The 27,168-nt window shown below is 49.0% G+C and overlaps 4 protein-coding genes across 4 annotated transcripts in view; 3 read left to right on the forward strand and 1 right to left on the reverse strand.

Annotated features, from left to right (window-relative positions):
* The window catches only part of LOC105699769 (UPF0769 protein C21orf59 homolog), a 57,684-nt gene that overhangs the window by 25,051 nt on the left and 5,465 nt on the right, over positions 1–27,168 (reverse strand). The gene's annotated exons all lie outside the window — the stretch shown is intronic.
* On the forward strand, positions 7,008–8,919 carry LOC105699767. Its single transcript, XM_012425051.2, has 2 exons — positions 7,008–8,358; positions 8,840–8,919. The coding sequence occupies exon 1, from the start codon at positions 7,008–7,010 to the stop codon at positions 8,346–8,348; it is 1,341 nt and encodes a 446-aa protein (XP_012280474.1). The 3' UTR covers positions 8,349–8,358; positions 8,840–8,919.
* Positions 9,531–11,891, forward strand: LOC105699770 (protein tipE). Its single transcript, XM_012425054.1, has 4 exons — positions 9,531–9,881; positions 9,999–10,257; positions 10,498–10,665; positions 11,046–11,891. Exons 1-4 carry the CDS (start codon positions 9,596–9,598, stop codon positions 11,089–11,091), a joined length of 759 nt encoding a protein of 252 aa, XP_012280477.1. The 5' UTR covers positions 9,531–9,595; the 3' UTR covers positions 11,092–11,891.
* LOC105699768 lies at positions 15,797–21,753 on the forward strand. Its single transcript, XM_012425052.1, has 5 exons — positions 15,797–15,939; positions 16,121–16,331; positions 17,920–18,374; positions 20,007–20,304; positions 21,475–21,753. Exons 1-5 carry the CDS (start codon positions 15,797–15,799, stop codon positions 21,751–21,753), a joined length of 1,386 nt encoding a protein of 461 aa, XP_012280475.1.

Genomic DNA, 27,168 nt, shown 5'->3' on the forward strand with positions numbered 1-27,168 from the left:
TGCAGTCCCAAGTACGAAGGTCCACTTCGGAGTTAATTGCAAATCGCGACTTTTCCGTTTCCTACCTCGCCTTTGTTCGAGGTTGTTCATTGTACGGTAAATACGGGATGGAAGGAACTTCCTAAGAAGTACGACGCTGCTGGGCAAACGGGTGTGCCTTTGCAGGGAAATTAACTGTCGACGAAATAATACGAGATTGCCTCCGCGGGGTGGAGTTGCAAAGAAAATGCACCGCGGACAAAGCGATGCTCCAAATACGCGCAATTCAGGCTACGAATTAACCGTTTAGGAACAATATTAGGTCACTTTTAATTCCTGCGACTGGTTTCAATTGGCATAATCGATTCCTTTACAATGCAGGACATTTTTTAGGAAATTTTCTTCAATAACCACCGTCGACTCGTCGGATCGATTGAATATCGGGGAATAAAAAAAAATGGTTTCAGCTATTTCGGGACGAGAAGAAGGGAGGTACACGTCGAACGAAAGTCGAAAGAGACCTTCGAGGAGGACATTCACGAGGATTACGCCGCTCAGAAGAAACCCGGCAATTTTGAGCCCCCCTGTGCAGGGATCAACCCCTGGTCGTATCTCCGACTTTCGGGGGTGAAATCTCGCGAGCGTCGAATTCGCTTCCAGGGTTTCTCCCCACGTTTCGACACCGTCGAATCTCTCTCTCTCTCTGTGAGCTCGCTTGCGTTCAAAGCGACACTTGCCCATTGTCCCAGGCCGAGGCATTGCGCTTTCCCGAAAAGTGCTTTCGCGGAGTTGCAATGGCGGTACTTGCAAAACGGCGAGATCGACCCTCACCATTTCCACAACTCTTTCCACACAGCCGACGGTATTTGCACGCAAAACAATCGGATGAAAAATCGGCGGAGAACCAACAATGATCCTCACCCGAACACGGAGTACCTATTCGTGCAATAGAAGGTAACTCCACTCCCTTCGACTTGGTCGCAAAAGGACATTCGATCTTCTCCAAGGATTTCCAGGTGGTGGAGCACCAGAGTCCTTTCCGTTCCCCTGAGAAACTCTGCCGTAAGGTTGCGATGATCCGGCCAATTTCAGGGGAAAAAAACTTCTGGGATTCTTCCCAGCCGCGCAGGAAGATCACGAGTCGAAAAATGAATGGTAATAAATTAGAGGGGTGGGAAAAATAATTTCCTCCCCGAAATCGAAGTGCCCGTTCCAGGAGGGGAGCGACTTCCATTCCCCTCGGTCGCAAAGGGGCGTTTCATCCTTTTTCGAGGATTTCCAGGTGGGGACGCACCGGAGTCCTACTTTGCGAGCTCGCCGGGCCCAAGGCGACACTTGCCCATTGTCCTAGGTTCTTTGCTTTGTCGAGAAGTGCTCGCGCAGGGGTAACAATGGGGAACGGGGTTTTGTGAGAGGGAGAGATTGACCTTAGCAATTTCTGGGGCCGTTCCCGAAGCCTGGGGTAGGCACGAGGATATTGGCTGCGAGCCAGTCAACCAAAATGTGGGCCAAATGCCTCGCCTCGGTATACTCGCCTACATTCTACGGATTACTGATATCCGTGTGTCACGTGCAAATGGCGCCTAGGGTTCTGCCATCAATTACGCCCTGCCATCCGCTGGCTCGAATTTCGTTCTTTTACAGGCCGATCGACGCCTGCGCTTTTTTCTGGGGCCCGATGCAAATAACGCCACTCATTCGACGTCCTCGTCCCCACGGATGCGGAAACGCTAGATATGTTATTCCGGAATCCGCGCCGCACCTCGCCCTGCGTTCCGGCGATGCTTCAAGTAAGCATCGGTCGAATTTCTGGCATGTACAGAATGTATGACTCGAATTACCCTGTCCTCGCCACGGACCGCTCTTCCTTTCCATTCTGTCCATTCCTAAATAACCGTGGCATTTCCACACCGATATAGTCACGATTTGTACTAATATATCATGGAATTTATTGGCGATTTTTTGGGCAGTTATGCCTCGCCTAAAAATGTGTAAAAATAATTTTCTTCGAGGTTGGACAGGTGACATGAAGGGCTGCTCACCGTGGATTCTCGCCATGTTAATATCGTCACGATTTAATGTATCATGGAATTTATTTAGGATTTTTTGGGAATTATGCCGCGCCTAAAAATGTGTAATTATGTTCTTCGATGTGGGACGAGCGGTATGGAGGTTTTCTATTTCTTTCCTCGCTTCGCTACTTAGATTCCCATGGATGACTGGTTCTCCATGCCGAGAATATCCGTCTATGGGAGTGACGGAGGCGTCCGTACTTTTCATTTTGAGATTTCCACGCGGGTCGTATTTCGTAGCGAGCGCCGAACTTCCGGCATTCATTTCCACGGAGCTGCAAATCTCGAAATGAGAGGGAGCAGTCAGGCCTAGAGACGTGGAACGTGGCAATATCTCTCCAGGGTGCTTTTGTATCGGGGTTATATTGGTAATATCGGGAATAGCTCTCCATTCGTGGCGGTGACATGCACATGCGCCTTTCCGCATTTATGCCCGCAAAGAGGATCGGCTTCCGGATCGCGGAAAGCCACTCCGGCCAATCGCTCCGGGGTTTACCGATATTAATCACCCCTCTTTCGATACACTTTTCCACCGGTTGGCAATCTCCAAATTTCGAACACCGAGCAATAATCCCCGGTGCGTTCGAATTTCTTTCTACCGGGTTGAACATTCGCAGGAAATTGAAATCCCGACGCCCTCGGGCAAAAAGTGCGATCGAGAAGAAATATAATAATTCCTTCGGGAGGAGATTTAATTATATACCATAGCGCAATCTCAACGATAGGGACGTATCCATATCTGGATTTTTTTTCAGGTTCCTGTAGAATGGAACTCATATCGGCCGTTTGCGGGCAGCAAACAAGGAGTCTCCCGACGAAGTTGTTATAGAGGGGTCCGAGTTTAACGGGGAATCAGGAAATCCTGGAATTCGATTTCCCGATTCCCTACTAGCTTGGTTTTTCCATCAATAGCGACCTCGAGGAGGGAACGCCAACGTGGTGGCAAGTATCGCGCTGGTACTGGCGTTACAGGGTATTGATTTCCCCGGTACGATACGGCAACCCCGAGGTGGAGCTAGTGCCGCTCCAGGAGGCCGCCATATTTGTTTCTCTTCCGAAAGCTCGACTGCGGAAAGCGAGCTTTTTCCGCGAGGAACTCCGAGGACCAGCCGCCAAATCAGAGTGAGTACCGTCCTCCCCTTTTTAGACCTCTTTTTCTTCGGTTCGGCGACGTCGAAAGCTCGCCTCGCGAAAACCGCAGCGGAAAAGCTCCTTTCTCCCCCGAGCTGTCAGTCCGCTCTGTCGCATGCGGATGTCCCACACACTCGTGTAAACAATAGCCTGTCCTCTCGACAGGTGGTCATTAGTTACCGTCATTTGTCTTGCGATCGGAAAAACGGAGCGACCGGCGATTATCCTGGAGGAATTTTCCAGGACTTTAATTCAAGGGAGACTGCAATTCAAAAGGTGACTCCTTGGTACCCGAAGTGCACCTGTATTTACTTTGTGAGAGTGACAGTCTGCAGCTGCCGTAAACACGTGCCATACGTCATTAAGTTACCTGTTAATAAGAAAAATAATTAAGAATACGCGCTGCCCCTTTGTTGCGGAAATTTATCCGGAAAACGGGGTGAACCTCTCGACGTTGCGAGACCTCGATGGAGAAACTGTGAAATTTCTTCCAAGAAGAATTTGTGAAAATTGAGTCGAGGGTGTTTTTTATATCTAGGATCGAGGTCCGTCAATTTTGCGATTCCTGTGTCCTTATTTTGTTCCTTGTCTAGACCTTTGCAACTATTTTCATCCCTTGAGTGCTGCTCACCCTGATAACCATTGCGTCTCATTTTTCTCTGTGTACTGAAGACCTCGAATTTTAATAAGGGTCGTTTTTGGAAGGATTAACGAAACATCTATCGATTGTTGCGATCGAGTTCGGGATTCGAGATTCAGGGGTGGTGCATTCGAGGATTCTCCCGAGGGAACCGTGCAGCATCGTGATTATAGCGAGGAGAGCATTTAGGGGATGATTCCGGCCCCTGCGGTACATCTGTCTTCGTTCTAGACAACGATTCTCGACTCCGTTGATTCCTCGCTTAAAGTACCGTAATTATAGAGAAATTCCCCGGAATATCTGGAGCGCGATAAATCAAGCATAAGTGATAGCCCGGTAGTAATCCGTCGATCAGTTTTCCGCTCCGTCAGCTCTTCAAGGCTGCATCAAGGAAACGTGGACTCGTTTCCCGCTCGAGCTGGCCATCGATGGGATCCTAATAAAACGGAAATGATAATTCTTCCCCGACTTGCACAACTTATCGTTTCGAGGCAACCGAAATTCCCAAGAAATGTGTATTTCCGGGGGTGAAATCTGGAGCGGACGCGCTCGTAGTTGCGAAACATTACTCGGTACCAATCAATACAAGACCGCTGCCAAAAATGCATACATTGTAGAAAACGAGGTGCTTAAAGCCAGGACTTCCATTTCTCAACAAATTAACCCAATTATTCGGTGAATAATTTAGATTCGCGGGGCAAAGGAGATCCCCGCGCGGCGAAGGATGAACCAGGAGAAGAATTGCCGGTAAAACCGAGCACTTAGAGAACTTACCTCCTGGGCGATATTTCTGAGCCTGCGATGGAAATAACGCGCCCAGCAAAAGCACTCGTTCCCTCACCTGGGAATCGATCACCTGAGCCTGAATAATTCAGGGGAAAAAACCGTCCGAATGGGCAACTTTTCTCCGCGTTTGACGCAACCCCTGTTTCAGTAAACGGATAATCGATACTCGATTCAGTGCTGGATCGAGCCGATGTACACCTTAATAATTTATTCCCCGTCCGAATTGTCCCTTCCCCAGAATAAGAAAAATCACCCCCGAGGAATTCCTCTCTAACCCTCGAAATCGGAATTAAATAAAAGATCGGCGCTTGCATCCCCCCGAAAGGCGTCTAAGGGAGGACTCCAGAGTACGATTGCCTCGAAAGTCGCAAAAATTTAATATGAATCGATACCAAGGGTGACTGCCCCAATTCTTGAGTGCAGCCATATGGAGGGGTGTGTGGAGGTTTTCCGTGAAGAATATTCGATATTGGGAGGGCACGCGTGCCATAAAGTGGCACGAATGCGGCGCCACCCCGTCTGAGAGGATCGCTCGATAAAAGCTGCGTTACGTGCTAAATATGCCGAGCTTTATCACATACGACGAGCTTCCCCATCGAATCGCATCGGGCGCCGCGACGACATAATTTGCCGTATCGACGCATTACCCCATCCCCATGAAGGATCGATCTGGAGGTCGAGAAACGCCGATCGAACGCTCCCGCTGCAATCGGCGAGTTGCAGCCCGGCTGCAGCGGTGCAGCAGGTGCAGCAGGTGCATCGGGGGCATCGAGGCCTCCCTGGAACGTATTAAAAGAAACAGTGTCCGCATAAAACTTTACAATCCCCTCGACGGTCACCTCGCCGTGACCCAGTTCGGCAGCGCAGCGTGGATTATTCATGATTTTACGGGAAGTCGGAGCACGAGGTGCAATTCGGCGTGAAATCGTTTCCCGGCGACGTCGCCTTTCTGCTCATTAATGGAGGGGCGATCGATCGAGGAGCGATGAAAGAGAGCGCCGATAGATTTCTAGGCTAAGAGTTTCCATCGTGGGAAAAAGGCGCCGACGAGACTCATCGACCACGTCCGACGTCGTTTCGCGTATATTTTTTTTTTTTACAACAATTGATAAAGCGATACTGTACACCTTGATAGGGCCGATAAGGTCGACCAATGGGAGGAAATCGGCGCGAACGTCCGTGCCATGTCGGCCTCGATTTTCCGGAAATGCAGAGCCTCGATAGGCCGCTATTTCCAGCCAACCGAGGTATCTTTACCGCACATCGAGCGGCAACCAGTGCTCATAAATAGCCATCATGACTGTCGATCCTCGAAACCGTTTCCTCCTATCTCCAGCTCGAGTCGGAGCTATTCTACTTGGCAGGGGGTCGATACCCATAAAAGCCTCGTCGTCGTAATTTTTAACCCGTACCAGCCCGACGATAGTCGAACATGGGGTCCAATGCCCCATGGGGCGGCACTTCAATCGGACCTGGAATCGCCATTAATCGGCGAGTCCGGCAACTTTTCCTATTACTTAGTTTCCCCCTATTTGCACTTCCCGATTGCCGAAGTCTCGCAAGGAAGTTGGGCAGAGAAGGTCCAGGAGGTCCTGGGGGAACCGCAGACGCGTGGAGAACGGGAAGGACCGGTCGTAGGGACGACCGAGCTCGGCGTAACCTTTGACCCAGTTATTCGGGCTCGGCGTCAATGGGATGCTCCCCCGTAGCGGAGTCACGTGGTCCGGTGCGTGGGGAATTGGGGCATCCGATTGGGCGGGGCCCCCGAGTAGGCGGCAACGCCGCAGCTCGGGAGCGCCACGCGCAAAGGCGCCGACTCCACTTTTTCCGGGACCCGAGAGGTCTTCGGATGGGGTCCATTTTTTTCCATCGTGATTCCAAGGGCTCAGAAAAACCATGCCGTGAAAAAAAATTCCATATTCCTGAAAGAAGGAACCCTTTCTTTCGCCCCCATAATTATATGAAACTCCTCGTTCGCGACGCGACTAAATTGGACTTGGACTAATTCGGAGTCCTGGAACACGTTGAATTTTAAAGGAAAGCTCGATGAAGGAAAATACGTTCGTCTCTCTTTGACGGGACCCTGGAGTTGCTCTCCCCAGGGGGGAGGAGGGCTCGTCGGTGACGTCACTGCGGCAAGGCTGGTCTCCTTGGCTTATCGAGCGGGTCGGCCGCGAGGGTGCGCGCGCATAGGGTGGCCCATTGCGCGCGCAGGTCGCTCGGCTTCCGCGTACGGTCGTCTCTCGGGCTCGGGCCTAAGGGGTCGTACCGGAGGGTTGGACTCGTCCTGTGGCGAAAAGGCCGTTCCGCGCTCGGGGGTGTCCCGAAGATGTGAGCCGGGGTCGTCGTCAGTTCGGGGTGCGTACCCTAGGTCCGACCGAGCGAGTCTCGCGGCGACCATGCCGAAGCAGGTACCGGTGGAGGATCTGGTGATACCGCCGCAGGACGGCAAGATATGCGGGACGATCTGCATCTGCCAGATGACGGCGGTGCTGTCGTCGGTGGCGCTGGTCTACCTGACGGTGGCCATCTATATGCCCAGCACGCGCGCCTTCCAGTCGGGCATCAGCGAGGTGCCCGTCATGTGCACCACCACCAGGGCGGTCAACGTGGACGTCTGCGACTGGGGCAGCTGCGGTGAGTGGTGCCTGTCCAAGTCCACCGGACCCTGCCTGCAGATCTACGTGAACCTGCGCCGAAACGGCAGCACGATCCTCCTGGCGAACTGCACCAACACCGCCAACAAGACCTGCTACGGCATCGACCAGGAGAACGCGAAGAAGTCCCGGTGCATCGCCGACGACTGCCGCAACCTGACCGGCACCTTCAACTGCACGGCCGGGGAGTGCATCAACATCACCGACGCCTTCGAGTGCGTCTTCAGGGACACGGACCCGCCCCTCAAGTGCTCCGGTAGACGCGGCAAGATCACCTGCATAGACATAGACGGGCTGTTCAACTGCAACCGCGGCACCTGCGAGAAGATCCGGACCCCCTACAACTGCGACCGGCGCTGCGTCGACATCCCCACCAGGAACAAGAACGTGATCCTCCTGAGCGGGGACAAGGTGTACCTGAGCCAGTGCGAGCGAGCCATCGACGTGGAGACGGAAAAGGAGATCTGGAACGAGGACCGCGGGGACGTGATGATGGCCTCCTGCTACGGCATCTACAACACCAGCCTGGGGGTCGAGGCGGAGGACTGCATCAACGGCTCCGTCCTCGAGAAGAACGTCCTCACCGACCTGACGAACTTCACCTACCTCACCTACCTGAACCTCTACGTGGCGAAGCCCTTGGACGAGACCAGGACCGTGGCCCCGCCCGAGCAGGACCTCATCATCGCGAACGAGAGCAGACTCATGATCAACCTCGAGGGGTGCGTCAACACCTTGAAGGACGAGTGCAAGGAGTTCCTCCACTCCTACGGGAAGGACGGCACGGACCACAACGCCAGGGCCAGGTTCCCCTGTTTCTACGCCGAGAGCAACACCGGAGTCGTGGTGTCCAGGTTCGACTTGGAGACCACCTACAAGGAGTTCCTGATCGCCTTCATACTGCCCAGCGTCCTCTTCGTCGTCAGCTGTCTGACGCTCATCCTCTGCCAGCGTACCGTCGTCGTCGGCGACGACGCCAAGATGAGGTTCAAGGGCTCCCCGGGTGCCCTGGTCAATATCGAGAAGAGCGCTTCCGGCAACCTCGGGGATGCTGGGGGAGGAGACTCCATCATGGCGCTCTGAGATCCGTCACGTAAGAGTCCGTTCATGGCTCCTTCGTGACCTCGATAAATCAGCCATTTCCTCCTTTTCCCCCATATTCCTCTCCTAGGGAATTCTCCCCAGGGATAATGGAATTTCGAACAAAGGGGCACCCTTGTGCGCAGGATCCGCTTTTCTTTGCCAGGACCCTTTCCAGAAAGGTTCCATCATCGAATCTTCGATCTCTCCCGAAGGCCCTTCCTAGCCGTCACGTTTTCAAGGCCGATCTTCAAGAGATCGTTGCAAAGTTTTTGCAAAGTCGATGGATCCTGATGCCACTGGTGAGGTCCTTCCCTGGAGCCTCGTTAAGGGAACCCAACGTTCATCAGGGTTCCTTCTGTACATGCTCTTGAAAGTTTACCTGTCACCTAATTTTCCCACATTCCCCCGTGATCGCGGATGTGCAGGAGGATCGGTAGATCCTGGTAGCCAGCGAAAGCGCAAACTCAAGGCCCTTTGGTTTTCTGTTTCAGGCATTCCCCTCCTGGAGGAGAGTCCGGCACGTCAGTCGATATTCTCCCTACGCGGGCACTACTGAGGTGTGGGGAGGGGGGGAACGCGTGGCATACAATTCTTATATACAATACACAACCACTGCAAGGAGGAGATTTTTCTGATCGCACTGCCCGCACATTCGAGGATAAAAAAAAGCGCTTGCAGGGAACCGAGGTCTCGCGCTCGTCGAGGATGCCGATGGGGAAGGACTCGCGAGCGATTCCCAAGGATCGGCGCACGAGCGAACTGGCATCCAAACCAGGACACGGTCCAGCGTATTTTGCATAGACACGCACCTACGATATATCGCTCTTTCTCTCGCCCCGTCACCCCAGCTCGTAAAACTCGCGTCATTGGCCGCTCGCAGGCCTTTGACGTCTCTTTGATACACCGGCCATATTGTAACGCATACGATTAGCTAGAAATCACGCCAGCGGGAGAGGAACATCCCAACGCGATAGCGAAGGCACGTAATGATCGACCAGGGAAGATCTTCCCTTGACTGAGGGTCGTCCTTGGATCGAGGAGGCTGACCCGGGCAGGGACCTCTCCGGTGTTGGGGATTTTGGATGATGATCCGCGATGATCTGAGGGTCCTCGCGGATCTGTAAGCAGGGGAGACGGAGGTTGCGGTTGGTCGGAATTGCCTGGAAGTTTGGAACTTTGGAACTGTCAGGGGTCCTCGGACTCCTCGGTACGGCCCCATCATTGACTCCGACGAGGGCACGGTGATCATGGGAGCCCAGGAGGGCGAGGTCAAGTCAAGCACTGCTGGCGGTGTCTTGCCAGTTGTCGAGGTGGCCTCGCTGGTGGAGAAGGCCAAGTTCTACACGTCCTTGTGTCTGGGCACCACCGCCATCCTCGCCGTCTTCGCCTTCCTCTTCCTGATCCCCTTCGTCGTGGAGCCGGCGATTTCCACCATCCTGGCCGACTTCTCCCCGCACCCGGTCGCCTGTGTCACCACCGAACACGTCTACGCCGAGGGACTCAAGAACTGCTCCTGGTCCAGCTGCAGGGAAGGTTGGTTGATGGGCACTGAGATGAGATGTGCAAATCCTTGAAACTGCTTACACCGTTCAAGCGGCATTTCGGGGGTGCCTTAATTAATGCACCTTGCTCTCCACTCCTGCATTCTAGGGTGCACCAGCGCCGCGCTTCGCTGCCACCAGATCAGGGTAAATTATTCCAGGGTTGCCTACGAGGAGTTCGTCACGAAGCCACTTGGCTCCACTTCGTGGGACGTGGCTGATACCAAGTTCTTCGTCAACACCGAGGGCTGTGGCTATCCTCCGGGGGTGAACTGCTCCGTTTTCGCCAAGAAGTATGGCCGCGGGAACATGGGGAAGATCTTCCCCTGTTACTTCAGCAGGACGCATCCGGAAACCGTGGTTGCCAGGTGAGGTACCAAGCTACCTGGTAGCTCTAACGTGTTCGACCCCAATTGCGCGTATCGATTTTCTCCAGGGATAATGACTACTCTCTACGTGACCATCGATCGCTTCCTAAGCCTTGGGGAATTCCCTCCCTCGGTCCCTTCTGGACAGGGAACACTGGACAATATTCATTATCCGTACAGGGAACAATTAGCAGCGAAGGTGGAAGGTACATTTCCTGACGTGTCTTTAATCCTTTCCAGGTACTCTTGGGACGAAAACCTGAGACACTTGGTCCTGGCCCTGGTGGTGCCGATCGTTTTGTTCGCGGTTTCTCTGGGGGTCCTTTGCTACTGGTATTGTCCAACTGTGGGCAAATCCTGCGGAGGATCGGGGAGGAACCTGATGGAGAAGTACGGCCGGAAGGAAGAGTAAGTAACGTGTATGTATGCAGTGCCCTGTGGCTAGATGACCTTTCGATCTCTCGAATTAATGGAATTACTTCGGGCCCATCATCGAATCCCTCTAACCGTGTCCGACTCCACTGGAACCTTGACTACTCCCTCAAAGTAGATCTGGCACGTCACAACTCCGCCCATGAATTTTTTTCAATTGAGTTACCTGCACGCTTTGGTTCCTCCTTATTGAAGAATTATAAATTATTAAATCATTTATTCGTTAGATCTACCACTGAATCATTAATTGCCATTTCTTGTTTTCACGGCACGTCCTCGTTCGAATCTCGAAGTAGTTCCTGCACGTAGCTAGGGGTGCCATTGGGTGGAGGCATTAAAACCGAATCGATTTTCAGCATTTTAGGTGAAGATGACTTCGAAGAGGACGAAGAGGAGTACTGACTGCTACCAAGGGCTCACCCCCCCGCTCGGGAGTGACGCCGAAAGACCGTAAAGGCGATGTAGTTCGCTTTACATCTCGAATTTAACACCGACGATTACTCGACGAATCGAAGCCCTTTCTACGCTACGTTTACGTCAGACCATAACCGTGCAACTTACGCTAAAATGATTCCCAATCGTCGCGCCTCGACGTTTGTAACAAGTGCACTTGACGCGGAGTTACGCAGGGAAGTGGCGACTCCATTTCGGAGGCTGACTCGAAATAGGGATATGCGTTCCGGGATATTAATTAGCAGCGAGATCGATCATCAAACGTAACCCGTGGACCCGCCACCGTCTTCGGTAATAATTTCGCACGTGCCTAATCGATCGTTTACTTGGATTCGTGTAAAGTAAACTGGACCGTCGTCAGCTCGGACTCAATCATCTACCAGTATTCCAACTAACGTTTTAACGCATATATAAATATTATTACGCATACGCGATGTAGGCGCGCCTTCCTATTAATTATTAATACCGATCGAACACTTAACGAGGTAAGAGCGGTACGCGCAGCTGTGGATAGCTTCGAGGAGGAGTTCTTTCGTAACTCGATCGCATTTAAGCTGCCCTTTCAGCGCTAAGTCGATAATAATTAATTCGTCGGGGAGGATCTCGCGAGGGGATCCTGTCGCACGGATCGAGGAGTGTAATTACCGCCCTTCCATAAATTGCAGGTAAATTTGGGGGAATTTCCGGCAGAGCGGCGGATTTATTTCCTGCGACAGGGATCGCTCGGTGGTCACTCGTAGCTCGTAAAATAGGCTAAGTTTTGCCTGTGAATATTCTTAGGGTCGGTATAAGATTGTTACCATTTTTGTACGTGGGTGCCTAAGGCGCCGTGGTTGTCGTTAAAACGCACTCCGTAGAGGTAGGGTGGTTTTCAGTTAAGTTTTCAATGGGGTCTCATGAGATGTGATCCGTACGCTTTGGATTCGTCATTCGTGTCTGGTGAGAATCTCGCTAAAGAGATTTTCCATTGGCTCTTCTTCCTGCAGCGAATTATAAAACGATTTTTGGAAGGGGTGAGTGTAGGCTCGTTTTGCAGATTCAATGGACGTTAAATGGGTAATCGTTGGCACGATTTGCGACGCCAAAGTGTACGGAGGCCGCATGTCTGCCCATACATCTAGAATGGTTGTGAATCATTACTCGGCCTTGCTCTCGGGATCCGTCTCGAGGTGAACCTCCGTTAAGGTCTTGGAAGCACTCGACTAGCTTAGACTCTGCGTTTCTGCAACCCTTTCCCTAGAGGCTCGGAGCTGGTCTCTTATCTCTTAACGCGCATAATCCGTAGATAGGGAATTACTGGAAAATCTCTAAATTCTGCCCCGCGCATCGTAACGTGTACGGGAACTTTGCTCAGAGGCGCAGACTCCATACCGAAACATTCCTTAATGACGAGTCCCTCGTGGAATATTAATCTCTCGAATAGAAGGTGGAAGAAAAAAAAGAATCTAGGGAAAAATAATACTCGACGTATGTAATCCGTTATATCTATTCGCCCCATGGAAGCCTGTTATAGATTCCATGGGGGGATCGTTGTTAACCGAACCGTATAAATTCTACCATCACGCCTCCCTATATGCATATATTTTCACACCGATGAATCAATTAATAATCGACTAAATATTAACTCGACGTGGTTATAGGAGATAAAATATGATTAACACGGAACTCGTATAACCCTTGTGGAAAAGAAGCGACTCTCGACTATTACTCCATTCATTTACGTTTCGCTAATTCTAAGGTCGCGTACACTTGTACAGATGATATATCATGCTCGAAATCCGGTGAAAGAAATATCGTTAACACCGTGTCGACAATCCAAGAACCACGGAAACCCCAGATTATGTTACGGGAACGTCGGTGCTGCCCGAAGGAGCATTTCGGCATCTCGGTAGCTCTTCTTAACCGAAACTTTGCCAGTCAAATCGGACATTAATCTCGTACCTAGAGGGGGTAGTTGAACTTCTCGTGCGTAGCGTGAAACGTGATAAGTTGACACGTTTCCTCGATTTCGAGGACTTTAAGTACCGAGCTCAAAAGCGACGTTATCAGAAATTAGAAAACGGCCCTTGTAGGCAACCCGCTGATACGCGGTGGTCGCAATAATTTCGGCAGATTAGGGTAATCGAATTGAATCAAAGTAAATAGGTATGATTTCTACGCGTACAAGCTTTTAGCTTTTACATGACGTGGCGTGGAAAAGGACGAAGGAAGGACTCAGGATCGGCAGTGCCGACCGCGATTGCTCTCGTTTTTCTCCACCCCACGTAAAAAATATGCCTTTATGGGACGCGAGCGAGTAATTAAACTATTCTTTCCGTGCGTATTCGCATTCGTTACGTGTGCTCGTGCCCGGACTTTTGCAAGCTTCATTACTACTGACAATGTAGGGCGAAAGTTCTTCTCATACGCTTCCTTTATCTAAGTACTTGGGTCCTTCTCTTTAAGAGGTTATCGAGCGGTTGCTAAGCGTTTTCACTAAAACTTGCACGAAGGGGATATTAATTAAATGTAGGAAAACTAGGAATCAATTAGACCTGGGAAAAATGCCTATGGAAATATTAAAACAAGCTGTGCCCAGCGACTCGTTATCATTCCGTGGGATTCAGGTGAAAGCTTATCAGCCGCTCGTCCGCGCAAGCTTACTCGTTCACCGATACTGCAACTAATTCTCAAAGCTGTACATATGATAAAAAAGACGACGTAAGTACGCATACTTCTCAGTAACTATTGTAAATACAGAATATACTGTACGGAACAGGTTGGAAATAAAGACCATCAATTTTTCTGTTAATCACCTTTTCTTATCGTCGACCTACTAGTATTTGAAAATTCACCCTCGCCCCATAAATCAGCGATTTAAAAAAAATCTCCAACCCAGCAGAACAAAATTCGAATATTCATCGATTGATGGAAAATATACGCAAATTATTATCAATTTGGCATCCTGATAAGGGACGATAACGGGGAATAATTTCCCAGAAAATTTTGGAGAAGGCGAAGGAGAAAAGCTCCGACTTTCAAGATGGCGGCGTAGAGTGGAGTATGCAAAGCCTTGCGGGGAGCTTTCGTCCTGCGAGGAGCTTTTTACTCTCTCGACTCGGCCCGACTACGTCGCAGCCAACCGCTGCGAGCGGAAGCTCCTTTGGGGGGTCCTTACCGCGCATGCGCGAGCCGGCCCCGAGCTTATATACGTAGAAGCGAGCTTGTTTTCAAACAGTTCGGAGTTGCGGGGGCGCAGTGGTTAGGAGCTTGCGAAAGCGCCGCCCGAAGATGCTCGACCGTGACACGGTGGATCGCGAACGATGGACGGAAATGAGAGCGAAGTGCCGTTTCCTCATGGTGGCCGTCTGAAAAAGCTCGAGGGCTTCGATCGGCCCTAAGCTTTTACTATTCATGAAACGGATACGCTGACCCCGTAAAAAATAGTGACGCGGTGCTGGCCGGCACTTCGCTTCGACGAGCAACGTCCGATTCTTCCCGAGCTTCTTGGATGGGAGCTTTCGAAAGACAGCGAAAAAATTGCCCGAAGCAATAATTCTAAAACTAGAGACATAAATCGAAAGAAAAAAGAAAAAAAGTAAAGGAGAACCTCTAAGAAATCCCGTGAAGTTTTGCATATATTTCCTGGAGAGTCGTAATTAATTCATGAAAATCAGGAGCGATTAAATAACGATTCATTCGATCGTTTCATCGGTTGGATCGCATGAAGAGGCCTTTTCGAAATTGAAAGGGCCGAGTAAGGTTCAATATTGTTTATTATATTAATTAAATGTGCCGAGAGGTTCGCGCGGGGTAAATGGATGATCCTTGGAAGGGTTGTGGGTGCAATTGGGGAAATTATGCAAGGTACCGGGGTAGTGGTTCGATGCAAAATGCACGCGCTCGGGGCAGGGCGAGCTCGATTGGAAAATAAGCCCCGAGGAAGAGGCGAAGCTGTTGAGCTTTTAAGCTAGTGTCAAGTATTCGTTTTCACCCGCGACGAAGCCAGATATGTTACGAGCTGCAACAAGGAGCGCATCGGGCGTGAAGCGAGTACTTCTAAGGGCACCTGGCCTCGTCGTCTACGTTTCGCCCCGACGAAGTTAACGCTTGGTAATTGCCCTAAGTGCATTAGGGCAATCTGACGATAGCGACCGAAGAGAGGGGCGCGGCTGAATATCGCCTTTCCAAAAGGGAGTGGTGTGTGTCTTGGGCACGACGTCCCCAATTTGCGAAATGCAGGGGATGATTCCCATGCACTTTGCCCTGTAACCGTATCAGGCATTGACCCCCTCGAAATAAAAAATAAATCCAAGTGCTTCAAAGCCCGTATCAATTGTTTCCCCTCGACCGCCGATTCTCCCGGAAACAGATAAAATAGATAATAAAAGCCGTTCAAGGCGGAGCCGAAAAATAGGAATTCTCTGCTGCGGTGAAGCGGCTTCGAGAATAATTCAAATACACCGAAATAGCTCTTGAATTGAAATACTTAAGCGCTAAGTGTCTCACGCGCTGGTTCTGGTTACCTATCAATTACAGGAGGCGAGTCCTGGATCTTAAAAGCAATCGTGGAGGACTAATTGCGATGAGGTACTGAGCTGCGGAAAAGTTTGCCCGGTATTTCCTGGCGAGGTTCGACTAGAAGTGCGTGAAAAGTTTCGTCCCTGGTTTCGAGATGGGAAGGAAGTACAAACAGCGTCTAATTCCAGAGCAGGATCGCAGAATTTGCGGCAGCATCTGTCTCTGCCAGTTCACGATCGTGATCAGCTGTGTGGCTCTGGTCTACCTGAGCGTCGCCATTTACATGCCCTCGCACAGGTAATTGCGAGGTTTAATTAAATATAAATTTGCATTTCAATTTGAGGCTCCCTCCCGGCGTGATTCTAAATACTCAGAAATGAATATGCATTTCAATTGGAGGCTTCCTCGACGTTTTTCTCGTATTTCGGGGAACTGAAAGGAACTCGGTACATCTTTTCCGCAATTTCTCTCGTTCTAGAGCTTTTCACGCCGGCATTGAACCCGAGCCCGTTATGTGCCAAACGGTTAACGCCACCTTGGTGAATTATTGCGGCTGGGCGAGTTGCGGGGAATGGTGTTTAACGAAAACCACAGGATTCTGCCCGCAAATCCATGCTACCGTTAGACGTAATGGTACCGACGTCGTATTCCAGAATTGCTCGAAAATGGTCAGCATTTCCTGCCCGCAGGTGAATATCCCAAGAGTACTCGGTACTGCAAGAACACTTACAGAAAACCTTAAATTTTGCTGTCTTGGGTATTGCCCTCCACTGCGGGGATTTTTTTTTTTTTTAAAGGGGGGAGTTCCTGGTTCATTCGCAATTTCTAAAATATATTTCGCAAAATATATTGTGCATGAAACGCGTTTCACGAGGCAAGAGGCAGCACTTTACGAGGATGAATCCCTCGAGGAATTCATTGATCATGTCAAATGCTATCGCGTGAGAAGGGGGACATCTGAATAATAGGGGATACTGATATCCTTGACATTCCGAGGAGGTGGAGAAAAAAGCTCGAGAAGAAGGCGACAGCCATAGAGGCGTCAAAGATGGATCATCAAAGGAGTCAAAGAGGAGCCGAAGGAGGTTATATCGCGATTTCATACACGTTAATTATTTTTTCCAGCCAATATTCACGAGGGGTTCCCCGTAAAAGTGTTCGCTTCACAGGCAGGACTTTTATCCTGCGATCGAGTTACGGGTTGCTCGTGCGAACGATGCAAGTTGCGATTCCGTTCAATGCACGCTCTCTGATGCACCGAGCTGCATCGGAGGCGGAAAGTTGCAGAGCCCCGAATAAAAAGATTCATTAACAAAAAAAGCGAAACGCCGACTGAAAGCTGCCAATTTCGATCTCTATGGCGGATTAAAATAGAGGCTCAACCAATTGTTCGCAACAATTGGGCTTTTTATGGGGGAAATCGAGGCGACCCAATTTTCTGCGGAGTAAAAAATCCAGATATCTCTCTCCCTTCGGGGATGCAAATTGAAGATTAGAATTCGAGTTTTAATATGTTTTCGAGGGAATGGGACGTTATTAAAAATTATGCCGCAATTTCGAGGGGAACTGGAAGTCGAACTCGCCTCAGGTTTTATTGAGAGTCGGAAAAGTGGAGGGTATAAAAGAACTGTAAAGAAGAGTTCTCTCTCCGAGTAGTGTATCTATGAGTTCGGGAATTTTATAACCGCGGTTATGACAGAAAATATGAGAAATGCTGTTGCGGAGGTATACGTCACCGGGGACTACATTTTGTCAGGGTTTCATTTAATCGACGACCGACTCTGATGCTATAGTCGTCGAACTAGGAAAGTTTTAAGTGAATTGCGGACTAATTCGAAGTTTTAATCAATGCCAAGACATTTATCCCCAACGAGGAATGTTTACCGAGTGATCCTCCCGTGAAATGGTACAAGGAAGTTCAAGGATTGGTTCGGAATGAAAGTCTGCATTCCCTGGGAAACGCTTTAGAAAAATGAATCTCTACGAAATGAACCCAGGGAGCCGTAATTAAAGCGTTAAATGATTCCGAAAAATAATTACCGTGGATAATGCATGTACAGCGTGAGCTCGGATGTCAATTAGCTTGGCGCGATCGGTATGACGCTTTCATGGTATAAATTATTCCCGAGGGGATAATCTACCGAATCGAGGCCAGAGGGACATTATCAAATGAGGTACCCTTTCCCGAGTCAACGGATAATCGACAAGCATCCCTAAACGCGACGGAATACTTTACTAAGGGATTTAAAGTCCATTTCCACAATTTTTCAACCGCAGGTTAATTTGGCGTCGCTGAAGAGGTACAACTGCAACAACGGGAGCGAGTGCAACGTCCTTTCGGGGATGTTCAACTGCAGCTTGGGGCATTGCGCCAACATGAGCGAGCTGCTGCTTTGTCATTACAAGGCCGATGGAATCGTTGTTGACAGCGAAAAGGACAACATGAAGCTGAACGGATTCTTCAGCTGCCACAACACGAGATGCACGAAAATCAAAGGACCCTTTTCCTGCGACCGGTACTGCCCGAAGCTTGTCACGTCGGGTGTCAACGTGTTCCTGATGCAGGACGACAATGTGTTCACCGCGAGATGTTCTCGAGCAGTGGCCCTGAACAAGGCCAATGGCAAACTCCCGGGCACCAGGCTGAAGGAGCCCGTCGAAATCTGGGAAGAAGATCGAGGAGCTGTCATCGCGAGTTGCCTGGCTGTCACCAAAAATGGGGATTCGATCAGGTAAAATGGCTGTCACAGTTTTTTTATCACCCAATCCAAGTCTCTCCCTATTTCGACCCCTGTAGAATAAGTAACGCCTGTACGTCCTTATCAGGACCTGAAATTTACACCCCACAAGCGAAATGTAGCGGACATTGGAAAAAGAGATAAGGGGTGTGCGGAAATTTCTGAATATAGCCAATAGGGTAGAAATTGTTAGTAGAGAGAATTTACTTTCCACCGTTTTGGTAAATTGCGTGGAACTACCCGAGATACCCAGCCCATAAACCAGTCGACCATATAGCTTAATCTAACTATGAAGATCAAAGGATAGCCGATACCACCCGGGAGTGCGATAGCGACCTTCGTTCGGGGATATTTCCGACAGGACAACAAGCCTGGAAAGAGGGTCCCATCCCTTCCAGGACGAATAGGTCCTTTAACCCCTGTAAATGGCCCCGAAGTACTTCGCCTTGCGCAAACATCCTATAAATAGTAAAAAGATACTAGAACATGGCCAAGCAATAATTAACGTTTCCATGGATTCCAGGGAATTGTTGAATTAAAATATTTTAAATAATATCGCCGTGTGAGTGGGGGTGGATACGACAGAGTGGAGGGATGGCCCGCCATTCGGAATAACCTCTGACGAAATGACACCCCGAATAGAGGGTCTCGACCCTCAAAGGACGAGTGAGACTCCCAACCCTCTGTTGATGCTTCGGAATCTTCCCTTCGTACCATTTCCTACCGGTTCTATAGGGCGTTTCAAGGGAGCCAGACATTCGAGTGTCCCCTGGTCCCCACCCTAACGATATCGCTTTCTCGCTTGAGCACATTGCGATCGAATTTCTGAAGCCATCCGGGAGACCCTGAAGACGGAGTCCGCTCGAGGAAGGAAAACGCGACGAAGGAGAGGACGGCGCGGAGAGGAAAATTCTATATGAATTTTCCCATACCCTCCAAGGGGGATTACTCGCATGATCTGAAAATACAGGGTAAGGGGAACCAGGGAGAAAAATATTCCAGGTTCGGACCAACGCCCTGTGAAATTCCTAAGAGCATGCAACCGCGATATTTCTTCGGCACCCGTAAACACACATTACCTTCCCTGAAGAAGCCTAAAATATTAGTCTGCAGGAAATATCGGCCCTCTGTGGATCATAAGCTCTGCTCGATTTACGGGGCAGGAAAAGAACCCATGCATCATTCCATTTCTGGCTATAAATCCTAAAAAAATGATTATTAAATCAGCGGCGCTTCGGATGGCGGTAAAGCTCGGTAGAGATGATTTTCTTCGTTAATGTGGCTGGTCACTTAAGCGGACTCGAAGTTCGTCCCTCGTGCTCCATTTCGGTGCATAAATCAGCCGTAATTCCTCTCGGCGAGCCGGAATTTCGGGGACCAGGGAAACGAAGGGAGGGAAGGAGAACATTTCATGGAAAGTTAAGGCGGATTCGCCGGGGAACCATAACGTGGGAAATTCAGGCGTCAACTTAAAAGCACTCCAATCGATCATCCTGGAGGAGCCTAGGAGGGAAAGTGAAAAATCGACCTCGTAGAGGGAGGAACTTGCTCTTTCCGGCCCCGATCGGACTCATCCACGAGAGTCTCTACCACGTGGAGTAAATTAATTTCTTTGCTGATCCTCAGAACGGAGGACTGCGTGAATGGCACTCTTCTAGATGAAGCCACCGTGCCGCAGCCCTTCATCAACTTCACCACTCTCCTTGACATCTACAATCGGAGCCTCCTCCACCCCCTGGATCCGACGAACGTCTATGTGCCCTCCCAGAGATCTCTCACCATTTACAATAGCTCGCGACTCTTCATCAACCTCGAGGGTTGTGTGAACACCCTCAGAGGAGAGTGTCGCGACTTCCTGGCCACTCATGGGAGGGATGGTGACAACCAGACGGCCCAGAGCAGATATCCCTGCTTTTACAACAAGGTACGTACACCCTCCCATGTAAAATACTCCGTCGAACTTCATAGTGAAATTCTTTTCAACTTTTTCCTGAGAGAAAAGAATTACCTCTCCACGTGGAGGGTAAGGTGGCGAAAGGGCCATTTTGAGGAAGGCTCCTCAGCATTTCGCTTCCGTTCTTATACCGTAGTAAACCGTGCATGTGTCTCAAAAATGGAAAATTATTACATAAAATACTGCATTCAATTTTCTTCACTACACATTTTTTTATTTTATTTTTTTTTCTGAGACAAAAATGTATCTTTCCACTTTGCGAGTAAGGTACCCGATAAGGGTATGTGGAAAAGGGAAGTTTCGTCGGGTCTGACGAAAGGGCCTTTTAGGGAAGCCTCCTCGGCATGTCGCTTATGCTTTTAGGCCGTAGTAAAGCGAACGTGCCCCAAAAAAGAACCTTTGAGGTCCTTTGGCGGAAAGTACGAGGCGCAAGGACATATGTACGAGGGTTGTCAACACCAAGTATCGATTTGCAAATGTTAATGGAAATGTGGAACGCAAGCGTACACCGATGCAGATCACTCTCGCCGCGTTCTAATTTGCATTGAGAAGCACGATGTGGAAATCGCGGTGCTATAAAAGCGTGTAAAATGGGTCAATGCCCGGAAAGCTGGAAACAATGAAGGAGATTTATTCAAATTGAATTATTTTTCGTTATAAAAGTTACCCGGGATAGAGGGATGAATTTTCATAACCACGTCCGTCGAGTCTCTCCTGCATATCCGCTAAGAGTCAAATTACCGAGGCGATGCGGCTCACGTTAAACATCATCAATAAATCATGGGACGTGCAAGAAAATCGAACTTCTCGAGGAAAGAGTCGGCCGAGGCAGAGCAGAAATTATTTCAGGAAATAGGTTAAGTTTGCGTGCATGCCTCGATGGGGAATTGAACTCGTTCCTCGGTATCAATCAATTCTCATTCATAATGCATCGCCGCGAGGTATAAAATAAGAGCAAGACGCGCCATCGACAAGCCGAGATACGACAACGGTGACAGGAAAATATTTCCAAGTCCTTCTTCATCACGCGATCGATTTACCCCGTGACGGACGGAGGAAATAATTAATTGGACGCATTATCGCGATGCGAGGTAGGTTTTCCTTTTTCCCTACTTTTGCACCAAATCCTTGGAATTTCAGAACGACTCGTCCTTCGTGGTGGCTCGCTTCGACCTGAGGAAGACCAGGATAGAGCTGCTGATCGCCATCATAGTGCCGACGAGTCTTTTCGTGATAAGCCTGACGACCCTGGTGGTGATAACGCGCTCGGTGCGCGTGGGGGATGACGCGAAAATGCGCTGTCGATATTGTACAGAACCTGAAGAGAACGAGGCCGAAGGCGAGGGGCTGGTGGAGCGAGCCTCGGTCTCGCCAGAATGTCATGTCAATGAAAACGAGGTCAGAAGTATGGCCCTTTAGCAGTTTAAGTTCGGAGCAGAGGAGTACGAACGTCTGCCGCTCATGGATGACGATGCCGAAGACTCTCTCTGAGCGACCCATCAAAGATCACGCCAGGGAAGACGAAGACTCCCCAGGGAAGAAATTCATTCCACTTCCTCACGCGAAAGCAGATTTCCGAATACGCGTCGAGTCGCGAAGAAATCTCGAAGAACATGGAGAACCGTCCCTTCAAGGTGGGAGGTTCTTCAGGATTCGCCCAATGGAGAACGAGGAACTCGGCCTAAGAGTTCGCTAGGAGGACTCCAGATGAAGAGCTCATCCCGAAGAGATCAACCTGGAGAAATACCCTGAAGATCACCCGAAGAGGTCGCTTTGAAGGTCCACTGGGTGCAGGACCCGATCCGAAGAGTTCACCACTCAAGGATGGTGAACTCTTGGATCACGGAAATCGCAATCCATGGGAGAGACCCTCGGTAAACTTCACCCCTGATTTCGATAACTTATTCGATATCATGACTTCCAGGAACACCAGAATTTCAGTAGTGGCGGGAGGTGAGGAATCCATGTCGTGTTCTCTAAATATACAACCTCGGTCCGGATAAGTCCGTGCAAAGGGCTCTTCAAGGGGAATCCGCCAATCAAGGGGGAGACTCCCTGAGGAGTCCATAATTTAGAGTCATCGATGTCGGCCAACTTCGGGAATGGGATCGTGTCGCGAGGACATCCCCTAGGGTGCTAGGGGACGCTTTTAGTAACGTTAGCCTTGAGGAAACCCTTGCACCCGGCGCTTTTCCCTCGATCGTGCCATTATCGGAAACCGCACGCTCCTCTGAGTCGAACCGTGACAATATCGATACTCGCTAATGATACCCCGTCGTCTTCGAGAACCCTCCTGGAACCAAGGTCGATGAAGGGGCTTCTCTCTTTCGGCTACGACCCCCTTATGGCGGGTCAAAGGGTGGCCCTGATTAGACGGCTCCACAAGAATGACGACCCTCGGTCACGAAAGGAAGGTGTAAGGGCGAAATTGCGATGATTTTCGGCTACCACTCGGGGCGCGCGGATTTAGCCGAGGTTTCGATCAGGCCAAGGGTTAAAAATAATTCCGGGGACTTTTGCACCTGACCAGGCAACTATACGAGATGTCGACATCGTTCCAGAAAGTCACCCTGATGGGGCCAAAATATTAACCATTTCTATAACCGTTGCCTTCGATGTACTGCGACCACTTTTTATGTAACATTGCAGAGCGTAGATAAGTATATACGTGTATTCGGATTAATATGTATTTACCTCCTAAGCAGTTTTGTACTCGAACCGTTTTCGTTACGACGCCCTCCCCGCGATATCTCGGACGACGAATCGCGGAGGAAGTGATAAGGACTCAAAGGTACCTTGTAGTGAGTTGAGCAAAAATCAATTTAACTTTGTATATTCTCTTACGGGTGGAGGAACCTTTTTTTAAAGCCCGGGAAGCTTTCGATGTTCGGCACGACGGGGTGAACTCGGTCGAGGACTGGAATTCAAGCTGGGGAGAATTTTTCAGGATTTTTGAAAGTAGGAGTCGAAAAAAATTCTCCCAAGCTCGAATTGAATCCCCGACTGGAAGATCATTTCCTGCGGGATGACGAATGCTACAACTGCCTTTGCGGATGGAATTTTATCGTATTTAATTGTACATGTAAGTGGGTTTTAACGGATACGCTGCAATGTGTCGTTTAACAATGTCTGGACAGAGTATTTTGCGATCACTGAGTGAATTGATGTGTAGAACAGCGAACGGCCTGTATTATCGTGTATAGATCCTCTCATTATTATGAAACAACATTCTCCCGATCGAATCATGTTCGAATGTCTCTCATCGATGTATATTAAGTTTCTAAGCTACTCGTATAAAATTGACTAAACGAGATTTCCAAGTAGCGTCACCGTGTGATGCTTCAGAAACGTTAAAAAAAAAAATCGTTTATTCGCAAATCATTCACAAGAAACAGTACAACGTCTTGGGAAGGTATTCTTGCAAGATCTAAAAGTAATTAAGGACCATTGAATGGAATAAAAATCCCTGAAATTTAGTTTCGACTTCGAGCCGAGGATATTTATTCTCGTACGTATATTTCTACCGTTTGTCATTGACAAAGTATTAAATATCTATATCAGCCTAAGACTCGAAAACTACCCCTAGGGTGATTCTCTTGGTGCATCATGGAGATTATAGCGAAATGAAATGCAATTATTCTCGGTCATTGATAACGAACAATCGAGCATGTCATCCATTCGGTTCGCTAGGCTTTCGAATGCTTCCTTTTTCATGAAATGTTTAAATAGCTAGGGTAGCTTCGAATGCACTTATGCGAGCCCATTTGCAATTGGAGTGACTCCCGTAATCGCTGTGCTGCACCGACGACGAAGACACACTGCAAAGGTATTTTACTCTACGTGCCTTCTTCCGTTCGTGCTATTACAGAGTAATGCAACTGGTTAATGTCCGTGGTACCGTACAACGCACTTGGTGGGGAAATGGCGAGCGAAGGTCTCAAAAGTTCACCACCTTTTTGCCCCGTCTCGTACAAAACGTTCTGTCACGTGGCGAGTACCTAATTATTAAATTGACAAAGTAACATGTACAACGTACCTAATACGCGTTTCTCGTGAAAGGTGTACGATGCGTGTATGGATAATACGTTTTGTAAATAAAGTCTGACATATATATGTATATAAATCAACCGGATTTGTGATTCCCTCTGACAATTCATGTGTTAATTATTCCTTTAATTTATGCCGATTCTCTCGTGCTATGAAAAATTCTGCGTAATTTATTCCAACAGGATAACCGTGTAACGAGCGTTTATATCAGATAATGGTTACGCATGATTCACTGTTACTATAGAGTCGAGTATTTATTCCACGTGTAATCGATACACCCCGAGGAAACTTGTAAAGCGCAATGTCAATGCAGTTCCCCGCGTCACTTAGGGTGAAGTGTCTCGTTAAAAGTCGCAAAATACGGGGTTTAAATTCATTTGAAAAGGGAGTCTTACGCACCTTGACTCAATTTTGGTCTGCTGGCGTGACCGTCAAAAACCGGCGCCTATTTCCGGCGAGATCAATACACGCACGAATGGCACAAGAATAACACGCGCATGTCGGTTACGCATGTTACGAGTCGGAAACCAAGGGTGCATCCACACGCGTAACGCACTAATAATACTCGAATTTTGGATGAAAACATTTTCCCCCAAAAAAAGGGGCGCTAGAATAAGTCAATATATATGATGTTGCAAAACCTCTCCGAAAAAGAAACCCCATTAGAACTGAATTTTTTCAGATAATCCTGAAACATTTAACTATTACATCCCCTGCCACGATTGTTAAATGACATGTAATCACGATTGTTAACGCGTTAAGTCATCCAAGATAGTCAATTAATTCCCGAAACTAATTTCCCGGGGACAAAAGACTTTACCAAACATCGGGCGCTTTCATTATCGCCGCTTGTTTGGAACTAATTACCTTATTCAATTACCCAGAAACTTCCGTAAATAATCAAACAAGTTCCCAGGCGTAAATTCGAGCGCAACACGCGATAAATGTTCCATCGATTCGAAAATTGTACGGCATTGGTAACGAGCAAACGTTTGCTCGGCGTCCTTACAATGGCGCTCAAAATGTACGTCCATTATGGGAAGTGTTCATTTCCGCACGCGGCTTATTCCTCGCTCGATTTTTCCTCCACGAGTACACCTCCGTCAAGTGTCGTTACGACGTCAGGAAAGTCCTTCCCAGGCCTTTCTCCTATCGTTAGAAATAATTTTCCTTTTCCTGACAGTGACGTCGTGGGCGTCGCACGAGGTTCCCAAGCCTCGCGTGTTACGAAACGTTTCGCCCCGAGGACATCCCTAAAAGGCTTTGCCACGAAGAACACATAATCCGACATGAACTCGGATTTATTGAAACGCAATGCCGGAATTAAAAAAAAAAATATCAATAAACCGCTGCATGAAAGTTATCAAGATCGTATAAAAGTCCCATGATTTTTGCTTTATCGCTAAACCTCCCCATCTATTGTCTAAAAATTCCAGGGTGGGCCAAGTTGACATTTTATGCCTCCGGGAATTTTGAACGATCGTGAATAATTTCCAGAATTATTGCGAGGATTGTTCATGTCGATTCATTAGGTGTGGTCGAACGATAGGTACCGCGAAGTGCAGCTTTTACGAAAGCGCCGATTCGTCGAGTGGGGTTGCCCAACATGGAGGGTTTGGTTAACGTTAATGACAGACCGTTCATCAGGTGGACGTCATGTCAACGAGGGCTCTGATTGCACGGAAATGGAAAACATGACGTGCAGTTCGAATTAAAGGCGATGCGATCTCGGGTGCGGCCTGCCAATCATTGCTGTTCGATTGGTGATCGATGAATCGGAGATGTAATGTCGCATTTAAGTACACGGGTCGTCGGATGAATTAATAATTGAAACATCTCAGGGAAATATGGCAATTCTTCGGGGACTGCGCAGAAAATAGAAGTCGACACGGCCGAGAGATTAATTAACATTAATTGCAAGGAATCCTCCGCGAGGAATTCCTGGAGGGAAACGCGCAGATCGGTCCAATAATGCCACATGACGACATACCGACGTACGTGCGCAAGCACGTGAATCAATACATCTCAGGTAATGAGCCCACGGTGGGTACCCTGCGTGTAACCTCCCCCATTTGCATAATTTCCCATCGACTGGGGGACGAGAAATTCATTTTTTAAACGTCGAATTTACTTTGGACCGGTCACGCCAAGGAGGCAAACGCGTCGCGTGTGCCACATTTTGACACGTTCATTTGCTAATTAAATAACCACTCGACGGACATAAATATCCAGGAAACGAGGCTTCCACGAGTCCACCTTGATGAGAAACAGCGATCCCTCCGATTCATTTACCCTGAAGCACGAGAAGCCAGGATGTATCCAGGTAACCGGAGAATGCCGTTCGCCAGCCTGTTATGCTGTCAATCCGACCTGTCAAGTCTGCACATCCCCACAAGCCTGGGGAAGGCAACTGTATCAACATTGATGACAGACCCGACGAGGCCGGTAATTGACACAAGGAGGAGCCATTGAGATTTTTCCTCGCTTCAAGCCCTCAGAACTGGAAATTAATTCTCCGCGCATCTATGTTAGGTGTGTAATTATCCCGGATTAATCTTCGGCTTATCACTTCGTTTTTCAGAGGATTAATTTCCCCTCTCGCAGTTTCTCCCGGGTACATCAACAGGTACCTCGAAATATCGTTCACGACTAGCCTCGCTACGTCGTGGGGAAATTAATTCTCCCCGCAACTATGTTTGCTGGAAGTATAATTATCCTGGATTAATCATCGGCTTATCATTTCGTTTTTGAGAGGAGGATTAATGTCCCCTCTCGCAGGTTCTTTAG

Source organism: Orussus abietinus, unplaced genomic scaffold (assembly GCF_000612105.2).
Source record: "Orussus abietinus isolate OABI.00-Male unplaced genomic scaffold, Oabi_2.0 scaffold10, whole genome shotgun sequence".
Classification (NCBI taxonomy): Eukaryota; Metazoa; Arthropoda; class Insecta; order Hymenoptera; family Orussidae; genus Orussus; species Orussus abietinus.

Excerpts from the sequence above, each read along its gene's own strand:
- LOC105699767 (XM_012425051.2), top strand. The coding sequence starts at position 7,008 with ATGCCGAAGCAGGTACCGGTGGAGGATCTGGTGATACCGCCGCAGGAC.
- LOC105699770 (XM_012425054.1), top strand. The coding sequence starts at position 9,596 with ATGGGAGCCCAGGAGGGCGAGGTCAAGTCAAGCACTGCTGGCGGTGTC. Across the intron at positions 9,882-9,998 it reads CTGGTCCAGCTGCAGGGAAG|GGTGCACCAGCGCCGCGCTT; the intron begins GTTGGTTGATGG and ends CCTGCATTCTAG. Across the intron at positions 10,258-10,497 it reads CCGGAAACCGTGGTTGCCAG|GTACTCTTGGGACGAAAACC; the intron begins GTGAGGTACCAA and ends AATCCTTTCCAG.
- LOC105699768 (XM_012425052.1), top strand. The coding sequence starts at position 15,797 with ATGGGAAGGAAGTACAAACAGCGTCTAATTCCAGAGCAGGATCGCAGA. Across the intron at positions 16,332-17,919 it reads TCAGCATTTCCTGCCCGCAG|GTTAATTTGGCGTCGCTGAA; the intron begins GTGAATATCCCA and ends TTTCAACCGCAG. Across the intron at positions 20,305-21,474 it reads ATCCCTGCTTTTACAACAAG|AACGACTCGTCCTTCGTGGT; the intron begins GTACGTACACCC and ends TTGGAATTTCAG.